At 36.7% G+C, this 21,578-nt stretch overlaps 1 protein-coding gene across 1 annotated transcript in view; it reads right to left on the bottom strand.

Annotated features, from left to right (window-relative positions):
- Positions 1–3,925: 3,925 nt before the first annotated feature.
- Positions 3,926–21,578, bottom strand: part of MARCH1 (membrane-associated ring finger (C3HC4) 1, E3 ubiquitin protein ligase) — an 88,982-nt gene continuing 71,329 nt past the window's right edge. The window contains exon 4 of the mRNA XM_008581633.1: positions 3,926–5,052. Coding sequence (XP_008579855.1) covers positions 4,754–5,052 — 299 coding nt within the window. The 3' untranslated portion in view covers positions 3,926–4,753. The remainder of the gene's footprint in view (positions 5,053–21,578) is intronic.

Raw genomic sequence — 21,578 nt, 5'->3', positions numbered from 1 at the left:
GGGGGGGGGGGGTGGACCGTTGGTCAATACCTCAGTCTTTCCTTTGCCCGCCGAAAGCTAAAAGCCCAATGGTTTTAAAAATTGCTTAAAGTGGCCAATAAACGGCGTACAACCCAGCCTGTTACCAAAGCCTGCCTACCAAACTGTATAAAAGATGCTTGAGTTAAGAGCTCGGGGCCGCTCCTGTCCTGAAAACGGGGCGACCTCCAGCATGCCGGAAATAAAAACCTCTTGCTTGTGCATCCATCTCTGTGCCTCCTGGTCTTTGCGAGATGAGCCTTCCCATCAAGTAAGAATTGTGCTTTTAGTCTGGTCTTACAAATCTACTCTTTCATTATCTCTAAGTACAAAAATGCCATTATATTCTTATTTTTCTATACCCGAGCATTATTCATGAGAAAATCCTTCTAGGTTACATTGTGATTTATCTTTAACATTTTTTAAAAGAGGTTTTGAAATTCTATATAGATTATTTCCATTGGTTTCCTCTTGTGTCCTTTCTACAATGTCATGGGTTAGTCAATGAATGTTTGCTTTAAAATAATTATAAATATGTTCAAACCCTGCTTAAAAACCCAGACAGACCACAGTAAAATTTTAAGTCAAGAATTCAAACGTGTTTGAATATTGCAAATACAAATCTGTAGAAATTGCAGCATGTTAGACAAAAAATATAGAAACCACAACCAAGGTTTGGTTCACTTGTTTAATATACAAAGTGTTTCACAGATAATTATTTCTTTTCCTAATTTCTCTTAGTACACATTATTCACAAAACAGTAAATTGTTAATGCAAGAGAATTAGATAAAACCAAAAAAGTACAAATGCCCAATCTCAAAAATTGCACACAGTTAAAATAATTTTTACTTTTTGTTTTAATGCAATATCCAGTTTCAAAATGGGCTTTGTCAAATGTGGAGGAAACACTGCAGCCCAAAATACAATACTTTGCTTTAACTGTATTGATATGTAAAATAGCACCATTGGGCTGACTTAAGAAAGAAAAAAGGTTTTCATCTTTCCCAATTATTATATAATGACTTACAATAATGATGGTAATAACTTTTAAGAGCTCTACTGAGTTCCAAAATACTCTTTTCAAAACAAAGAAGGGTAAACTATGTTGGGCAGAAGGAATAATGTTCTTACTTTACCCCCTGACCCTTATAATTTCTCTTAATGATGTTGTTCTAATGAGCTAATTTTCTAGACAAAGAATAGATGTTTTAAAGGGTAGCCAAGGCTCTTTTGCAAAACTAGATAAAATATTACTATTAGGCCATCTCCTCTGGGACTATAAATCACGTGTAACAGCAGCTCAGTGAGATTTAATGCTGAGGCATTAAGAAACTCCTTAATATATACTTGTCTTTCTTCAACTTCTGCATTGCTGTGTTCCAAGTTGTTGGGATCACTTTTGTTTGGAATTTTTGTTGTTGCTGTTGTTTTGTTTTGTTTTGTTTGATTTTGTATTTAAGCTTAATTGTCTTTTGGTGTTCACTTTCTAAAAGAATTGGAATTTCATTTTTTTACTATTTAGTCTTTAGTCCTATACAATAAAGGTGACAGTTCTTCAGTTAAAAAATTAACAGTATCAATGTCTGTGGTTTATGGGATTGATAATACCACAGATGCATGATTATAAAAAGCTAGGGTTTTTAACAATTGTAAGTTCATTCTTCAATTTTAATCCTTTGTTTCAATTCCATATTACTGCTTAAACATGCCTCAAAAAACTGTAATTCTGTAGAGCAGTTTTTCTTTTGAGGAGTATATCCAACCAGTCAAAGCCAAATCTTTTCATTGTTTGAAAGGGCAAATATTCCATTGCCACACAAAATGTAAAAAGAAAATAATCAAGATTAGGTTTTAAATGCATGTTGTTATTTCAGATGTTTGAACCATAAACAAACACTGAAGAAGAGCTTTTTAAAAGATTTAAATTCAGAAGTTCAAGGTTTTAAAAGGTCAAAAGAATAGCAATTTTGTTTGTTGACTTTTATTTTAACCAGGGAACTATATTATTTTCTCATTTCAAAAAAGTCAAAGCCCATAAAAGTTAATTTCCAGAATTTAGGTATAGTTTGAAAATATGTTATCTTTTATCATGAATGTAGTAATGCTTATCTTTGCTTTTCACTCTAGAAATATTTTCTTAGTGTTACATGTAGGCCTTAATAAATGAGACTTTATTTTAGCCAATCATCTCCCACTGTGAAATGAGCTCTGCATTTATCTGTCTTCCTTAGGTTTGTACAGAATTTAAAAAAAGTTTTTTTCATGATAATCAAGGTAAGTAATCCTTTTCCTTCCAGAGCATTGTTTTGTTTGCTGGTGACTAGATTATTTCCCCAGGAGTGTTCATAAGCAGCATGTTGCCATTACTACACCACAGGAAAATGGATTAGCAAAAAGCGTAGGTGGGAAAATTAACAGTAAAATTGAATCAAGGTAAATCCCTTGGGTATGTTGTTATGGTTAAATCACCCAAAGCTTTGTTATTCATAAATGTATTTGTCTCAGATCTTTAAAACAGAAATTTAAGAAAAGTTAAAACAAAGTTTAGTTTATTGTTCATGTTTTTTTTTTTATAATGTCACTTATGTCCTTATCTGTGCAGAATTTTTAGTTCCATTTACTTGCCTCAACTTTGGCCTCCCTGTGCCTTTATTCCATATCCCTGTAAGTTTTAAGAAAGATGGTTTTAAACCTTTTGTTTCCTGACTGGATACCTTAACATTTTTCTTGCATATGTACATTAATACACATACGCCACACACACACACACACACACACACACACACACACACACACACACACACACACACACACACACACACACACACACACACACACACACACACTTGACATTGTTTACCTTTTCTTTATTTCTAGGAAGTGGGACTATTTGGACTCAGTGTAAGTCACTACTAATAGTAATAATATCTTTCTCCTTATTTAAAGGTTATTTTCCCTTTTTCCTATGACAATCTGTGAAGAACAAGCACACTAATTACAAAGTGCGTCAATGTGATACCCAGATTTGTGCAATGTGATACCCATACTTTGGTTCTTATGGCCATCTTTGCCTTTTCACAATAGTAAATACAACAGTTAACAAAAATAAGTCACCATTTTTTATGTAGAGTATCTTTCTTTGACAGGCTACCATATCTATAATCTTCAGTTCACTGCAATATCATTCAGACTTCAGTTTTACATGAATATGCAAAGAACACAATAATCAATTGTCAAACCTAAACAACTCAATTTATTACTTATCACAGAATCTGTTGAATTTTTTGCTTCCCAACTATGCAAGATAAATAATGTCAGCTTTTTAAAATAAGGTCTGGATTCTTGGTCATAACTACTCATCTGTCAAGTTGACACCTCATATGTGTTTAAAGAAAAAAAAAAAAACCAAAAAACCTTACACTTTTGATTTAACAACAAAAATATTTAATTTTTATTTCCCTATCATAAGTGCTTCCTAGTAGCAAACAGAAGTTAATAACTTTGCTACATACAGATTGTTTTATCTTTCTATACTTACTTTTGTTTTTTCTCCCTTTAAAGAAATGTTAACTTCATCTAACTCTTCAAACCACTATGCTTAATTTGATCAATTTACTGCTTTGTAAAATCATAACATTCGTGAGACTTTGAAATAAAGGAATGAATTAAGCTGATGTCTTGAAATATTTAACTGTTAAATGAAGCAGAGGCTTAGTCTCTAATTTTAGGGCTCTGCTATCCAATATGATTAACTCAAATTGAGGTGTGCTGTAAAATACATACTGGATTTTGAAGACTTGGTTAGAAGAAAAATAAAAGATAAGAACTATCTTAATTTTTTATATTGATGTTGAAATAACTTTTATATATACCGTTAAATTAAAAATTATCAAAATTAATTTCACCTATTTTTACTTTTTCTATTGGGGCTACAAGGAGATTTAAAATTTACATATGTGGCTCACATTTGTGGCCCATGTCATATTTCTGTTGGACAGCACTGTATTAGAGGAACGAGATAAAATATAAGACCTGATAACTGATTTCGGCTTCTGTGGGTATTTAACAGAGCTAATTAAACCCCAACATTTTCAGGATTTTTTTTTTTTTGCTCGTGATTTAAACATGATTCCAATTATTAATATTTTCAAATGTATATTGCACCTATTTTAAAAAACATGCATCTGTCAAAATAACTGACTCCACTATAGCCATAAAAATCTATTAGCTGTTAAAGCATATCAAAATATGCATCCTCCAAGTTTGCTTTCAATGTAACTTAGGGATGATGCAGACAGTTTCAGGCTTAAAACCAAATATGTTTGTTATTTCCAGATGAGATAGTTAACATACAAGACCCTAGAAGGAATACACGTTACAATTCAAGTCTGTATTCTTGAACTTTCCCCTGCTACTGTGAAGAATATCATGTGTCCATTTAATCTTTTATCATTGCCTAAAAGCATTCCTGCTCCAGTGATTCTGAATTGTCTTTGAAATCATTCTCTGGCAAACTTTTCCCATTTCCGTATCACACTTTAGGCTGTGCTTCATGGGATCCTGGTCATTTGGTGTATTTTTCCCCTCTTCCTTTTTAAACAAAGTAAGGAAAAACGTGCCAGTAGGAGAAAAGAGGAGCAAAAGGGAGTGAATAATTCAGGATCACTTCTGTCATTTGTAGTGGCTGAGGGCTAGAAAGATATTCTTCAGTGAAGAAACTCCCAACTGGTTCCATCAAACTGGTATAACTTCAGGGGGACTGCCCTCTGCAGATGGCAGTGAATTTGTACCTGTTTGTGATACAGGCACTACCACGGCATCCTTGATGTCTGTGTTTATATTACACGAGAAATTTTTCTCCAGTTTTTTGGCAGTGTCTGGACAATTTTGCACAAAGATCACGCGGTTGTAGGCCTTCAGCCTGCGCCACAGCTGAACATAGACTTTACACTGTACATACATGAAGACGAGACCTCCTGTGAAGCCAATGGCCACCACAACCAGTTTTGTCCAAAATGGCCATTCAAGGACACCTTTGAAATCAAAAGAGAGAACGTTATCACCAAGTTGTTATCAATGGATTGGGTAATTTTTTTCTACGGCCCCTTCAAAAGACTGTGGTTGCCTGCTAAATTAGGTTAGTAAGGAATATATAGTCAACAACTAGTAAAGAATACTAAGAATAATAACCTGAATTGGCTTAATTCCTTTTAAACATTCTAAATGTCTTGTTAAAATTGTATATGAGGAAATTTTCTCACCTGCCACTGTAATGATGTCTTTTTTCTCTCAGCATCCAGTTCCTACTATAATTATCAGATAAACACTTGCTTCAACTTTTATTCCTTATAGCTAAATCTTTAAGGAAGGCTAGTGAATATATTGAGTGAAAGAATCAGAATTTAAAATCCTTTTAAGAAGATGAAGTAATGGGTGCATGTATGGGCTTGCACATACAGGTCCCCCTCCCCACCCTCATTCCCTTTAAAATAGGGAGGGAATGAGGGAGGAAGGGGAGGGGGGAGAGAGATAAAAGAAAGAAAAAGAAGCTGCCAAATTTTACCAGAGAGAGAAGAGAATTCCTGAGTATATATGCAAAAGATTCAATCATTTGTTTCATAAATCTTATGTTTTGCCACTGAGAACCATCACTTTCTTAGACATCTATATTTTCTATTAATTTCCATCACAATCACTAGAAATAGGCTTTCTTCCACAAAGAAACAGTTTTTAAAATTATTTCACAAGAGTTTCTGTAACTACAGCAGTGATATTTAGGCCATACACAATTGTAAACATTAAATATATGATAGTCAAGGGTCCACCTCTTGCCAACATCAGGATGGCATGGACATAACTTGAGCTGTCTTCATTTATGGGAAAGGTCAAGAAAAGAGTATAGTTCAGTCTGTTGCACCAGGAAGGGCTTATAGAGTAGCCGAGAGTCTACAATTCAACCTTGAGATTTTATTTACTTATAACAGTGAATAGTTATAAAAAATATTCTACATATATTTTGTAGTAGTGACATTTGCTTTATGCTTCTGGAAACAAAGAAGACACTTTCTTGTTTCCATCGTGATGAAGCACTTTGTACCCTATGATTAACCAAAAATAGCAGTGTCACCCTGTCAATTTCTGGTCCCCAAATAATGAAATATTGAGCATCTCTTATATGTCCAGATCACCAGCAAAGACAATTTTATTCTTGACTTCTATATAGCTGATGTTGCAAGTTATGTCAAACCTTTCTGAATGTGATAATCACATAAGATTTTGTCTTTTCCACCATGAGCAAACTAATAAAAGTAGTATCCATGGTGATTTTCTGTATATTTTCCTCTAAATACCTGTTTGGTGAGCCATTCTTTCTGAAGTCTGATTCCCTTGAACCCGTACAAGTAATTTTTTTTTCTTTTTAAAATGATTTGGCTCTGACTCTTCCATTTTGAAATAGTGCTTTTTGATCTTAAAAAGAGTTGTGAAAACTTGAAAAACCTCTCACTGCTGTTGATGTTTCATTAATTTATCACTGTTTGGCACTGATAGTCTGAAATGAATTTCTATGCTTCTTTCAGTAATAAAATCTGAAACTTACTTTTTGCAGTGGATTAAATATATGCAATAGAATTTATTAGAACCTTTATTGGTAGCAAAGATAAGTTTTTTCTAACTCCTAATTTGCAAGAACGTCTTCATGATTTGACTAATTCATAGTAATCATCATTATGAATATATACTTGATCCTACTGGAAATAATACTTCAAAATATCATTGACCAAAGCTTGTACAAGGAGAAATAATCTGAGTAGGGAGGGCTATATCTATTAAAGAAATCAAACCAATAATTAAAATCCTTCCAAAGAAGAAAGCATCAGGTGCAGATAGTTTTACTAGTGGATTTTACCAAAGATTTAAGGAAAAAATGATATCAATTCTCTATAATCTCCTCCAGAAAATAGAAGCAGAAGGAATACTTCTTAACTCATTCAATGAGGTCATCATTGTCTAATACTAAAGCAGGCAGATGTTACCATGAAGGAAAATTATAGACCAATATCTCTCATGAATGTAGATGCAAACATTCTCAACAAAATTTTAGGAAATTGAATCCAACAATATGTAAAAACAATTTTATTTATTTCTTTTTCTTTTTTTGGGGGGGGGGGTGCGGCTGGCCAGTATGGGGATCAAAACCCTTGACCTCAGTGTTGTAATGCCACTCTCTAACCAACTGAGCTAAGTGACCAGACCCTAAAAACAATTTTACACCATAACCAAGAGGGATTATTCCAGGTTTACCAAGTTGGTTCAACATTCAAAAATCAGTTAATGTAATTTATCACACCATTCATAAAAATTCATTCATGATAAAGATTAGGAATAGAAGAGAATTTCCTCAATGGGATAAAGAACATCTACAAAAACCCTACAACTAACACCATACTTAATGGTGAGAAACAAGACGTGTGTATCCCTTCTTTCCACTCCTATTTAACATCACACTGGAAGTCCTAGCTAATGCAATAAGACAAGAATAAGAAATAAAAGGTATACAGATTGGGAAGGAATAAATAAAACTATCTCTGTTCACAGATGATATAACTATCTATACAGAAAATCCCAAATAATTGACAAAAAACACTTCTGGTTTTTTAAATAAATGATTACAGTCAGGTTGCAGGATACACAATACACAAAAGTTAATTGCTTTCCTATATATAAGCAATAGCCAATTCAGAATTTGAAATTAAAAACACAAGACCATTTACAGTAGTGCCAACAAAACAAAACAAAAACAGCAACTACAACAACAAAAACCTTAGGTGCAAATCTAACAAAATATGTACAAGGTCTGTGTGAGGGAAACTATAAAACTCTGGTGAAAGAGATCAAATAATATCTAAATAAATGGAAAGGTATTTTACATCTATGGATCAGAAGACTTATTATGATATCAATTATTTCCAATTTGATCTATAGAATCAATACTATCCCATTCCAAGTCCCAGCAAGTTATTTTATGGATATCAACAAACTGATTCTAATGTTTATATGGAGAAGCAGAAGATCAGAATAGTCAACACAGTATTAAAGTAGAATAGAGTCAGAGGAGTGACACTATCCAACTTTAAAACTTACTATAAAGCTACAGTGATCAAGACAGTGTTAACAGTGAAAGAATAAACAAAAAGATCAATGAAACAGGATAGAGAGCCCACAAACAGATTCACACAAATTTAGTCAACAGATCTTTGACAAAGGAGCAAGAGCAATTCAATGGAGAAAGGGTAGTGTTTTTAACAAATGCTGCTGGGACAACCGGACATCACACGCAAATAAAATAAAATAAAATAAAAATAAAAAGAGTCTACACAGACCTTACATCTTTCACAACTAATTAGAAATGGATCAGAGACCTAAATGCAAATTGCAAAACTATACAACTTCTAAAAGATAACATAGAAAATCTAGGTAACCTTCGGTTTGGTGATGACTTTTTAGATACAACACCCAAGAATGATCGATGAAAGTAAAAATTGATAAATTGGACTTTATTAAAATAAAACCTTTTGTTCTGAGAAAGACACTGTTAAGAGAATGAAAAGAAAAGCCACAAACCAGGAAAAACTTTGCAAAACACATGTCTGATAAAAGGCTTGTATTCAAAATATACAAAGAACTCTTAATACTCAACAATAAGAAAATAACCTAATTACAAAATCTTCACCAAAGAAGATAGATGGCAAATAAGCATATGAAAAGATGCTTAATATATGTCATTAGAGAACTGCAAATTTAAAGAGACACCACTATAATATACCTATTAGAAAAGCTGAAATCAAAAACACTGACAACACTGAATGCTGGAGAAGACGTGGAATAACAGGAACTCTCGTTCATTGTTGGTGGGAACGCAAAATGGTACAGCCACCTTGCAAGACAGTCTTGTAGTTTCTTACAAATGACACAGCACTGTGCTTCTAGGTGTTTACTCAAATGAGTAAAAATGTAAGTCCACATGGAAACCTGCACACAAATGTTTATAGCAGCTTTATTTATAATTGCCCCAAATTGAAACAAAGTTTCCTTTAATAGTGAATGGATAAACAAACTGTGGCACATTCATACAATGTAGTATTATTCAGTAATAAAAAGAAATGAGCTATCAAGCTACAGAAAGGCCTGTATTACTGGTCTTTTGCATATTGCTAAATGAAAGACGCCAGTCTGAAAAAGCTACATACCATATGATTCCAATTATAGGACATTCTGGAAAAGGCAAAACTATGCGGACAGTAAGAAGATGAGCGATTGCCAGCAGTTCAGGGGGAGAAGGGAGAGATGGATATGTGGAACACAGGAGATTTTTAAGACAGTAAAACCAGTCTGTACTATTCTGTAATGGTAGAGACAGGACACTACGCATTTGTCAAAATCCATAGAACTGCACAACATAAAGAACGAACCCTAATATAAACTATGAACTTTAATAATAACGTGTGAATATTGGCTCATTAAATGTCACAAATGTGCCACACTGAGGCAAGATGTAAAGTATTGGAGAAACTGTGTGTAGGGGTAGGATGAGGACCAGGTATATGGGAACCCTTTCTGCTTTCTGTGCAATTTTGCTGTAAACCTAAAACCACTCTAAAAATGAAGTCTGTTATTTAAAAAATAAGTCATTGGGATTAGTTCCATCAATGCAAGTCTGTGTCCAGATCACATTATAGAATCTCTTCCGTAAGAAATGGGTTTGTCAGTATTTAAATATTTAGAAATTGGTAATGTTTAGACAGTTTATTGTGCCTAAAATTTGCTGTTGTCCTGCACAATAAATGCTCATGATCTGATATGTATTATCTTTTAATTCTATTTTTCCACAAACTTTTTGAAGTTTGTATCTATTTACTTTATAGTTATGCTCAGCATCCTTATTTCTTTCATCCAATGCCTATCTTACTTTATCCAAAGTCATATTTGTTTGACTATTTAGCAATTAGATTAAGCAGTAGTTTCTATGTTTCAGAAAAGCTTTTAACCACAGACAAGCTGGAGATGTGTGCTTTGTCTCATGCTCTAACACAGGTTCAAGCTTTAGCATATGCTGTTCCCTTTGCCTGGAGTTCCTGCCCTCTTAACTGTATAATAAACTACTAACCTTTCAGAACACAACCCAGGGAGAAAAGGTGCAGTCTCTTGTTATGAGGTTGGCAAACACAGCGCACATGCCCTAATCACTGACAACACTCTTTCCTGCTATCCCTGTGATTGAGTGCTTCATGGTCTCCAGCACTTCAATCTAGGTCAGCCTTTGGAGCTGGCATATGAGATGGAATCTCTTTGCCATCTGGGCCAGAGGAAGCAGACACTTTTTCATAATATTGCAAACTGCCTGATAGTAGTCTAGGATAAATCCTATTAATGTTAGCTAAATAATTGTTGTTGTTTGCAGTAAAATAGAATGACTATGAACATACTAAAATTAGGAGAAATACTGGAAGTTTCAAGCCTCTCCCTACTGAAGTCATTACTTTGGAAAATTAATTCGATGTATGGGGTTAACTCTTTAAAGGAACAGAAATCAATGATGAATATATTAACAGAAGATGCTAGTTTTAGAAAACAAACTGGCAAGGAAATACAGAACTTTTGATTTTAGAAACTTTAGTGTACAAAAATGAACTGTGTCAGACATTTATCGTTAATCAGCATTTTGGTAGTCATATACAAATGTTTCCATCATCTCTCTCTCCTACAGACATCTCTGATTCTAAGGATAGGTGTTTTAACAATGGACATACACGCCCTGGGTTGGATTTCTTTATAAATGTGTTTTTGCAATCAGCATGTGTTCAATGATAGCACCATTGTTACTTAGAATGATATTAATGGCACTCTATTATGTATTCCAATACCCAGCAGAAAGATTTTCATTTAAAGACAGAAAAACATAAAGATAGTTACAGAAAATTGTGGTGTAAAAATGCTTTGTATTTATTCGTAAAGTTCCCAAATCACTCATTATAAACAATCAAGAATAATATCTTAAAATAGTAGTAATAATTTTTGACCATGAATGGAAATTTCTGTTAATTTTGTCCTACTCTTGCAGCACAAGTTTATCATTTAAAGATTTTACTTTGTTTTTCAAAATGGATTATTTATTTTTGGAATAATGTTTTTTTTTTTTTTAATTTTTATTTTTTGGCATATTTCCAAAGACTCAACTTCTTTGTGAAAGAAACCCATATTATTGTTTAGAGTAGATACAATAAACCTCGTTTCATTCTTGATTTTTCTGGTGTTCTAGTAAAAGAATTGAAATAAAAATTCAGAGTTCAAAGACCTTTATTTATTTATTTTTTTTATTTTTATTTTTTTCCTTTTTCTCTTTTTTCGTGTCCGGCAACGGATCGCAACCCTCAGTGTCGCGCCCGCACTGGACCAGGACCGGCAACGGGATTGCAACCCTCGGTGCTGCGCCCGCACCTCGCTCAGCCAGTGAGCGGGAACCAGTCTGTATGTGGGATCCGAACCCTCAGCGGGAGCGCCACCGCGCTCCCAAGCGGCGCACTGTAGCAGTGCGCCACCGGGCCGGCCCTCAAAGACCTTTAAAGACCATCTATTTCAATTCTCCTTTCTCTGCCTTTTGCAATTTAATGCCAAAGCTGAGACCTCTACCTAATGATGTTAATGTTGGAATTTGACTTTCACACTCTGTAGAAATAGCACTTAACTTGCTATTCTTATTTTGAAATACTTTGAGTTAAAGTCTTTATAAGTGATTTTAGGAGGAGTTTTGAAGAATAATCAGTAGTATGTAATAACTGTAATTTTCACAGTAAATGACTGGACTCTTACGGCCATTATTCCTGTATACTGAATAACATAGTAGCATCAAAAAGTAGTTAAAAATAAAGATGAATTCTTTATGCAGGGAGTCCTTCCTTGCATTTTGAATTCAGAGGGCTTTTTTTTTTTTTTTTTAAATCTCCTACCTTAGTTCTCTCCATCTATGCATGGAGAAAAATTATCTTACATACTGACTCAGTATAGAGCACAGTTTCTCAATTGCGGGCAATTTTGTCCCCTAGGGGATATTTGGCAATGTTTGGGGATATTGTTGATTGTCATACCTGGGTTGGGGTGGGGTCCTACTGACATTTAGTAGATAGAATCCAGAGATGCTGCTAGACGCCCTACAATGCATAGGACAGCATCTTCTCCTCCTCCCCCAACAAAGAACTAGACAGTTCAAAATGTTAATAGTGCCGAGGGTGAGAATTCCTGTTGTAGGAATTAAGTCTATTATTATAAATAAGAGACATTATTATAAAGAGATGTAAGTCCTTAAGACTCCTTATTAGAAATTTATCTCTTTATTAGAAATTTGCAGGAGAGTTCAGAATACAAATGAGACAGACATGTTGGAGTTCTCCAAATTTAGAGGACTTTTTGCTGTAAGCTATTATGTTGAGCAGTAATTTCTATGTTTCAGAAAGCTTTTAACCACAGACAAGCTGGAGATGTGTGCTTTGTCTCCCATTTTTAGGAAAATCCCCAAGGATTACTTCCAATTTTTCCTTCTGTTTGCTAAATCAGACTACCAGCTGTTTCTCACAAATGCCTGGAGATTTTCCATTTCTAAGCCTTTATCCATTCTATTTCTTCTCTCTGGATTTTGCTTTCCTACTTCTGTGTGTTCTACCTGTCCCATACAACCCAACTCAGAAGTAATTTCTGGCTGGAAATAAACTTTCCCATTGTTCCAGATCCATGTTCTTTCTCCACTTGTGGCATGAGTTCACTTTCTCACATTTTCACTTCGCCATGCCATAATCTTGACAAGCACAGAATTTGTCTACGTGGCCTTTGTTTTCCATAGTGCCTTGCTCAGCAGATATTTCAAGGATGAATGACAGCTTTTACAGCCTCTCTTCACTTGTCAGGGAAGTTCTGCTTTTGTTGGTGAAAAATCTGAAGAAATCTCCACTCATGTCCCTCCTCTCCTTCCAGAAAGAGTGACCAAAACCCATAGATACCTGGAAATCCGCGCCAGGAGAAACCAACTACCACTTTCTCCGCCTTTCTAGGATCCCTCCACTTTCCTTCACAAGGTATTTCTGAGTTGATTTCCTCTGCCCAAGTCATGTTCCCACAACCTGGGAAGTCAAAACTCCCACTAAATCCCAAGACTAAGTTTACAGTGCAGAGCATCCCCCAATCCTACATGCAGAAGGCATTTGGATATAAACCCGTTGTCCAAATGACCATCTTGTAAGAGAGACAGCCTGCTCTTTCTCTTGCCTTTGACTAAGTAAGCAAGATTTTTGTTTTCTATAAAAGAAATGATTATTGTGTTGTTATAAGAATTTTACTTTGGAAAACTCACTATAAGAACGTCTTGAGAGGAGATGCTAAAATGGGGCTAAATGTATTTTTCAGGAATGTTTTCATTGGTGAGATGTACTTGCCTCCTTTTAATGAAACTTAGCAAATTGCCTTCATACTCAATTTTATTGGACTAGTCAGTTTCTCTGCTGTCTTCTGCAAAGAGGAAAGAATGCACATAACAAAGGACACTGGTAGAGAAGGGAAGGCACCATGTCTTACTCCCTGGGGATCATTGGTGTAACCCAAGGAATTTTTTTTTTTTTAAAGATGACCAGTAAGGGGATCTTAACCCTTGGCTTGGTGTTGTCAGCACCACGCTCACCCAGTGAGCTAACCGGCCATCCCTATATGGGATCCGAACCCATGGCCTTGGTGTTATCAGCACTGCACTCTACTGAGTGAGCCACGGGCTGGCCCCCCAAGGAATTCTTTGTGCTCACTAGTATATATTTGAAGATGTAGCCTGCACTTGGAAATGCCATGAGCACAAAGTTGTCTCTACTTGCCAGCTTGAACAGAAATTTGGAAAATCTAACTTCAGGCAATTCCATAATCTGCTCTTTCTCTGAAGCACAAGGATCTGTCTCTACTTCTCCCTTTGTGTTTGGAATCTTTCTGCGGGAGTTCTGTAAGTTTAGGAATACACTCTGCCCATCTTGATTTCCCAAGCATTAATGGGAAACATAGCTTAAAAATCTTTGGGCAGGAATTGGGGGAGCAGGTATTCTTGCCACCAACATTTTCTGAGGAAGTAAGAATCTTCTCTTGACGGGCCGGCCCGGTGGTGCACTGCTATAGTGCGCCGCTTGAGAGTGCGGCGGCGCTCCCGCCGAGGGTTCGGATCCCACATACAGACCGGGTCCCACTCACTAGCTGAGCGAGGGGTGGGCGCAGCGCCGAGGGTTGCGATTCCGTTGCCGGTCCTGGTCCGGTACGGGCGCGACACCGAGGGTTGCGGTCCGTTGCCGGACACGAAAAAAAAAAGACAAAAAGGAAAAAAAAAAAACAGAATCTTCTCTTGTCTCTCATAATAAATTTAATTGATTCATCTGAATTCCATATTGTCATGCTAATCCCACAAGATTTGGCAATAGGTTCTCAAACAATCTCAATATATGATTATTGAAATAAATGCATCCAGGCCTCCTTTTTATGATTGCATACATGTGATGTGGCATGTGAGAGCTGCACCATGTTCCATCCCATTCCAAACAATCTACACACTAATAGGTTTTCCAAGAAATGCTTAGGCCGGTCTATACGTTTGTCCTTTGATACGATGTTGAGGACTTCATAAATTAGAATTAGAGGAATCAAAATGCTATGTTACTTTGCCTGAAAGTGTGCTACTTTCAGGCCAAAGAACCACAGGATCAGACCACAGTTTGTAGGGAAATTTACGATCAGATATTTAAAGAGTGAGTGAAAGCACTTTAGACAGAGAAAACCAAATGGACCTTATAGCTCATCCTAGACACCTGGGAATCTGACTCTGGGCAAGATTTTTCTAGCAAGCCAGGGAGAGAAACTGGGGTGTCCAGGTAAAAGTAACTGTATTTATATAACTGAAATAAAAGATAAAAATAAAGATAAAAGTAAAATTTAAAAATTATTTTTTCACATAAAATATTCCCCACATCTTCTTCACCCCATTTTCTGTTGGAGTTGGGTCAGGAGACAGGGATTGCGCTTATCCAAGGGCATTTCCCCCTCAGGAACCTGAGACAGGAGCATTATCTGTAAACAAGGCCACTGCAACTGGCTCTTTCATCTCCTTTACAGTTGCAATTTCTCTTCATCTTCATTCCCCCAAACCCCCTTCCTCCTGTCTAAGAAATATACAAATTCCAAAGTGACTCAGACTTTTATTTGATTTCCTTGCAGTTCAAACACTAACATGATTTCCCTTACTATGGTTAATGGCTTCCCAAGGGTGGTTTTCCTGAACAAAATCCTCACTGATTATTTTTTTTTAAATATATGATTATACATATCCGTGGGCTACAGAGTTGAATATCAACACCTGTGTGCAATAATATGTGATGCTCAAATCAGGATAATTAGTATATTCATCATTACAAAATATAATCATTCTTTGTGTCATAAACCAGTTTCTCTTGAGGGTTATGAATTTTAATCCTTCAGAATCAGCTACTTCAGTCTTTACATCTTTATCCATTTACAATTCAGGTAGCTGTTTCATTTCCTTTGGGTATTGGGCCTGTCATCTGTTTTTCTTTTTGGTCTCAGTTTCCACATCCTTGGTAGCTTGTTGCAATAATAACCCCTGGTTGGCTCTTGCCTCCTTGTAACCATGTCTTTGGGTATCCCCTCCCATATCAACTCTGGCCTTGGCCACATGATTTCCTTTGGCCAATAGGATCATACAGATATGACACAATCAGAAACTTGAAAAGTGTTTGCAAATAGTGGCTTTGCTGCTTTTTAATACACTGCAACTGCCATGTGAAGAATGCAGGGCCCGTGTACTAGATGATGAAAAATACACAGCTTAGCTGCACCTGTCATTCAGTCAACAACATTCCCCCTGCCAGACAGCTAAAGTAGCCTATTCTTGATTTTACAGCTGCCAGCTGATAAGCCAGCTGTCCTCAGACACATGAGTGAACTCCATAGAAATCAGCCCAGCTGGCCCAGGCAAGAAGAAATGCCCAGCTGACTTGCTGAGTTGGGAGTAAAATAAAAGGTTGTGGTTTTAAGTCACTAAGTTTGGGATGGTTTTTTATACAGCAAAACTCAACTGATACATCACTTAAACATAGAGGTAACAATGGTATCTACCTCAGAGGTCTATTAGTGTGAATTAAATGAATTAACAGGGTAAGTTGTTGTTGTTACTGTTATTACCGATGTGATTTGAATGCTACACATCTCTGGCTGATTAAACTGTAGATTAAGAGCAGAGCTTTCACTGGGACCTACCAATAAGGTCTTTTGAACTTCACTGGACTTCCACCTTGACGCTAGGTAATGAAAACCTCCAAAATCCAGGAGGAGAAGTCTAGTTAGCTGCCAGCCAGGCCTCTAGTATTCAGAACTAAATATTCTCATCATGTTCCCTGGTCATCCTTTGCAGTTGCAATTCCCTTCATTTGGAGAAAAGTTCAGAACTCACACCAAAAATAAGCTAAAAGTTCCTTAAATGCTTAAGTAACAACTATGGATATTATACTAGTCAGGAAATATTACTGCCAAGCATTCAGACCACATTGACAATGGCTTGTAACCTGTGGTATATCCACTGGCCCCTTTCAGACTCTTTTACTTTCCAGCAGTATTGTTTCTCTGAAAATATATGTCCTTTGGTAATAGAATAGGGTCCCCATCTCTCTCCACTGGAGGCACACAGGCTAGGTCACCTGAAACATCTCAATTTTGTGTTTTCTCTTTAAGTCAAATGGGGTAAGCCAGAAGGTCCCAGGTGGGTGTTTATAATATAGCTGAAGATCAGTCGAATTACTTATTTCCTTATCTTTAAGACAATAATTTCCAAGGTATCTTTCAAGTTTTAAACTCAATTTCTCCAAGTACTCTGCATACCTTATGTAGCAGATCATGTGACTGGAGACACCTGGAGTGTGTCTAAAAGCCTTTTTAATCACCAAACACCGGAAGAGACCTGCCTCATTTAACAGCTGCAGGGACCGTGTGTATTTAGAAAAAGCCTCTTACCAGTAAGTTGGAATATTTTTGGATGGGTGCTCAGCTTTTTACAATGACAAAATGTGTCTGTGTAAGGAAGGGTGCTCGTGAGGGTCTGATTGTGGCGGGGAGGGGGGTTTCCTTTACTTTTATCCTGGTTACATTCCTCAAGTTGGATACATTATTAAACAACAAAAACGTTCACATTTTTATAACTTTTTCCTTAACTTGTTTTAATGGTAATATTCACTGTGAGTAAGCATTTATGATACGTATGCATTATTTATATAAACACATATTTCAATTTATTTGATGCAAGTTCAAGTTCATGATGTCTTTGAAAAATGAGTCATAGGGAAGAACCTTTAGAGGACACTCAATCCAACTTTCTTAGTTTTACAAATGAAGAAAATGAGTTTCAGAATGATTATTTTATTCAAGATAACTAATGAGTAACCAAGGCAGAACTAGAACCCTGGCCTTCTGACAACTAGCCCAAGCCAAGGTCTATTGTACTTGGGTTGTTTTTATCTGCTGGAGTCAGACACTGCAAGCAAAAATTTTTGAGCATCTACTAATACCAAGTGTTCTCTGAATAATGAGGCATGGCCCCTGCCCTGGAGGAGCTTAGAGGCTCACAAGTGAGTTGGTGATGAAAACAAAATCATTTTGTTACACTAGTCCCTTGTGGTGCATATATTTAAATAATACTGGGGTGACTTTAATATCTGCACCTATAGTCTCTTTAATAGCATATGTGGTTGTTGTTGTTTTGATCTGTATCTTTGTGTTTTGTTTTTAAAACACATAGCATACTGGCGTATTCTTCTAGAACATGTAAAGATAAGGCACAAAGAATAATTGTTGTCTAAATTAGAGTTAGCAGCAAGGATAATTCAGAGTGTTTCAAGTACTCTTTATTTATTTATTTATCTATCATCACAGGGAAAAGAGAAAGAGAGGTGAGGGAGCTGTCGGGGGCATCACACATTTAATCTAAAAGAACAATCATTTTTAAACACATAAAGTGTATTTTTTTCCTTCTAGTATTATCCTTACAGTTCAACAGATTTTGCTGTTTTATACTCAACCTCAATTCTGGTTGAAAAAGGACAATTTGTTCCTCTTTAAATATTTTTGAATGTTTCCAAGATAGATTTAAAATAAATTGACTTTTAAATTATGCAGTTTTTTTCCCCAACAACTTTAAAAGTAAATTCAAGATCAGCATTCGTAATCCCAGTGCCAAAGGAAGATTAAAATAATAATTTATACAGATGCCCACACTCCCCTTAAATGTGTATATTGGGAAATAAGGTTTTAAATATAATTTGAACATAAATACAGAAGACACCCTTTGTGAAAATTACTATGGTTTCATTTCAGATTATCTGAGTTCTAGGAGCTGTTCCATTAGCAATTGGCTCTGTAGGAACAGCCATAGGCACAGCTTCTTGATAAATATCTTGCTTTCTAATTCGAAAGCTCTGAATACCAAAGATAAAAATGGCCTTATTTTCATTTGCCTTTAAGAAACTGAAAATAATTTTTATAAAGTACTAAATATATATGTATGTACATATATATTCATATAGATATGAAAGCTGACCCTCCATTGGGACTGTACCCACCCAGAACTGAGACAGAAAACATTTTGGAAAAAAAAAAATTCCAAAAGAAAAATAAAAGGTGGAAAAGCTTGGGTACAAGGCATTCACACTTCATCATTTTTTCTGCAGCAGTGACTGGGCCACTTGCCAGGCCCCTGACAGTGCTCAGCACCAAGGATGTGGTGGCGAGCAGGACAGCTCGGCACAGCCTGATCTGAGCAGGTGAAGGGACAGACAAATGAAGGAGCAATTGCAACGACGTGTGTGGCAAGTCTCATGGCGGGGCAGAGCTTCCTCACGTGGCTGCACAATGGGATCATGTAAAGGATGATTACATCTAATCTCTGTGGGCTTTGTACTACTGCAGAAACTCCACAGGTATTCCACTATGCAATCAAGGTGGAGAGCCACTGCAGGGTAAGGGACGGATGATCTGGAGTGTAGGGCAGCGGCTTGCAAAACTTAGCAGGCATCAGAATCAACTGTAGGCTTCGGAAGCAAAATTTCTGGGCTATACCCTCAGGGTTTCTGACTCATAAGTCTAGGGAGATGGGAAGTTAGAATTTGCATTTCTCACAAGTGTCCAGGTGATGCTAATGCTGCTGGTCTGGAGACCACATTTTGAGGATCACTGTGGTAGGAATAATTATCCCAGTTTAGGGAGCCAAACTGGGTTTCCCAGAGGGAGTGATGCTTCAGGTAAACTGCAAAGTCTAAGCTGGGTTGAGGGAGGTGTGTGAGAGTATGTGAGTGTTTGTGTGTGCACATAGTCTTTGCCCAGTCCTACATCCTGAAATGGTTCCAAGGAAAAATAAACAAGCGGGATTATATCAAATAAAAAATCTGCATAGCAAAGTAAACAGTCAACAGAGTGAAAAGAAAGCCTACAGAATGGGAGAAAATATTTACAAACTATACATCTGACAAAGGATTAATATCCAGAACACAGACAGAACTCAAACAACTTCACAGTAAAAAGCTACATAATCCAATTGAAAAATAGGCAAATGAGCTGAATAGGCATTTCTCAAAAGAAGACATACAAATGGCCAATAAGAAAAAATGCTCAACATCACTAAGCATCAGGGAAATGCAAATCAAAACCTCACTGAGATGTCATATCACCCCAGTTAGACAGGCTATTATCAAAAAGACAGAATACCAGATGCTGATGAGGATGTGGAAAAAGGGGAACCCTCCTGCACTGTTGGTAGGACTGTAAATTAGTGCAGCCATTATGGAAAACAGTATGGAGGATCCTCAAACAACTACAGATAGAACTACCCATATGATCCAGCAACCCCACTGCAGGGTGTATACCCAAAGGAATGGAAATCATCATGTTGAAGGGATACCTGCACCCCTATTTTTATCACAGCTCTATTTACAGTAGCCAAGAGTTGGAACCAACCTAAATGTCCATTGATGGATGACTGGATAAGTAAAATTCACAATGGAATACTGCTCAGCCATAAAAAAGGATGAAATTCTGCCATTTGCAGTTACATGAGTGAGCTTAGAGAAAATTATGTTATGTGAAACAAGCCAGGCACAGAAAGAGAAATACTGCATGTCCTTAACTCATAGTGGGAATGAAAGAAAGAAGGAAGGAAGGAAGGGAGGAAGGGAGGAAGGAAAGAAAGAAAAAAAGAAAAAGAAAGAGAAACAGCAATCATGATCATGTGCTGAACTTTCAGGAGAGAACAGGGTTGTGGTTACTAGAGGTGGGAAGGGGGCAGGGAGAGGGGTGTTAGCAAAAAATTGGTTAATGGACACAAGGAATGTTTACGTTTTGTAATGATGAACATACTAATTCTGATTTGATCATCACACATCATACATAGGTATTGATATTCAACTCTGTGCCCCACAAGTATGTTTAATTATTTTTCAACAAAATAAAAAGTGTGTATGTGGTGATAGTGGACAAGAGAAACAGGGAGGAAATGTTTTACATAGAGGGAAAAACTGAGCAAGGGTCTGGAGGTAGATTTGAAAAGCTGAATGTTCATCCCAAGTGGCTACAACCAGGGCATGGGGGCGGCATCGTCTTGCCAAGGATTTGGGGTTATATATGAAAAGTAATGGCTAAGTGGGGATAGGATGTAAGCAGATTTGTGTTTTCATAAATTTGCCGTGATCACATTACTGAGCATGTATTGAAGACAGGCAAAATTGGAGAAAGTCTAGCTAAGAGGCTTTTGCCGTTTCCAGATAAATGATTTCATAGTTTGCACATGGATGGTGGCAGAGGGGAAAGGGAGAAATGGACAGATTCCAGAGGCATATGAGACAGAATAAACAAGGATTTGGTGATTGATTTAAGGTAGAAGAGGGAAGAGATCAGGAATAAAACCTGAATATCTGGATTTCGTAACTGGGTGTTAGTGATGCCTTTCCCACAGATATCATTGTGAGAAGTGGTTGTGGATTATGAGTTTAGACACTGGGGTGCCTGGAAGCCCTCCAGACAGAGACATTCTGGAGGTAGGACGATGCATGGGTTGTAGCGCAGTATGAGCTGGACATAAATTTGGGAGGTTATCAGCATTAAAATTGCAGCTGAAGACACACAAATACCCAAGGGACCTAGAGACTGAGCAGGGACAGAGAAAAATGGAAGGAAGCACAGGGCTATGGGTTTCTTGGGTTCTGGAGAGACTGGTGGCTGAAGTTGAGACCATCATGTTCACTGTAGGATAAATCATTGCTATTCACTCACTTGTCTGAGAAGTGTGCTGTCTTATGGGGAGCTACATATGGATGTCACAAGATTGCTTCTTCTGTGTCTAGGAGAGGTGCTCTTAATCTTCTGTCTCACCTGTGGCTCGAGGAGAACAGGAGCCCTGCAGTCTATACAGCAAGGCCCAGTCAGGGTGATCACT

This window comes from Galeopterus variegatus, unplaced genomic scaffold (assembly GCF_000696425.1).
Source record: "Galeopterus variegatus unplaced genomic scaffold, G_variegatus-3.0.2 Scaffold2415, whole genome shotgun sequence".
NCBI classification, from domain to species: Eukaryota; Metazoa; Chordata; class Mammalia; order Dermoptera; family Cynocephalidae; genus Galeopterus; species Galeopterus variegatus.
Note: the sequence above shows the minus strand (reverse complement) of the source record. Positions and strands in the feature narration are given on the sequence as shown.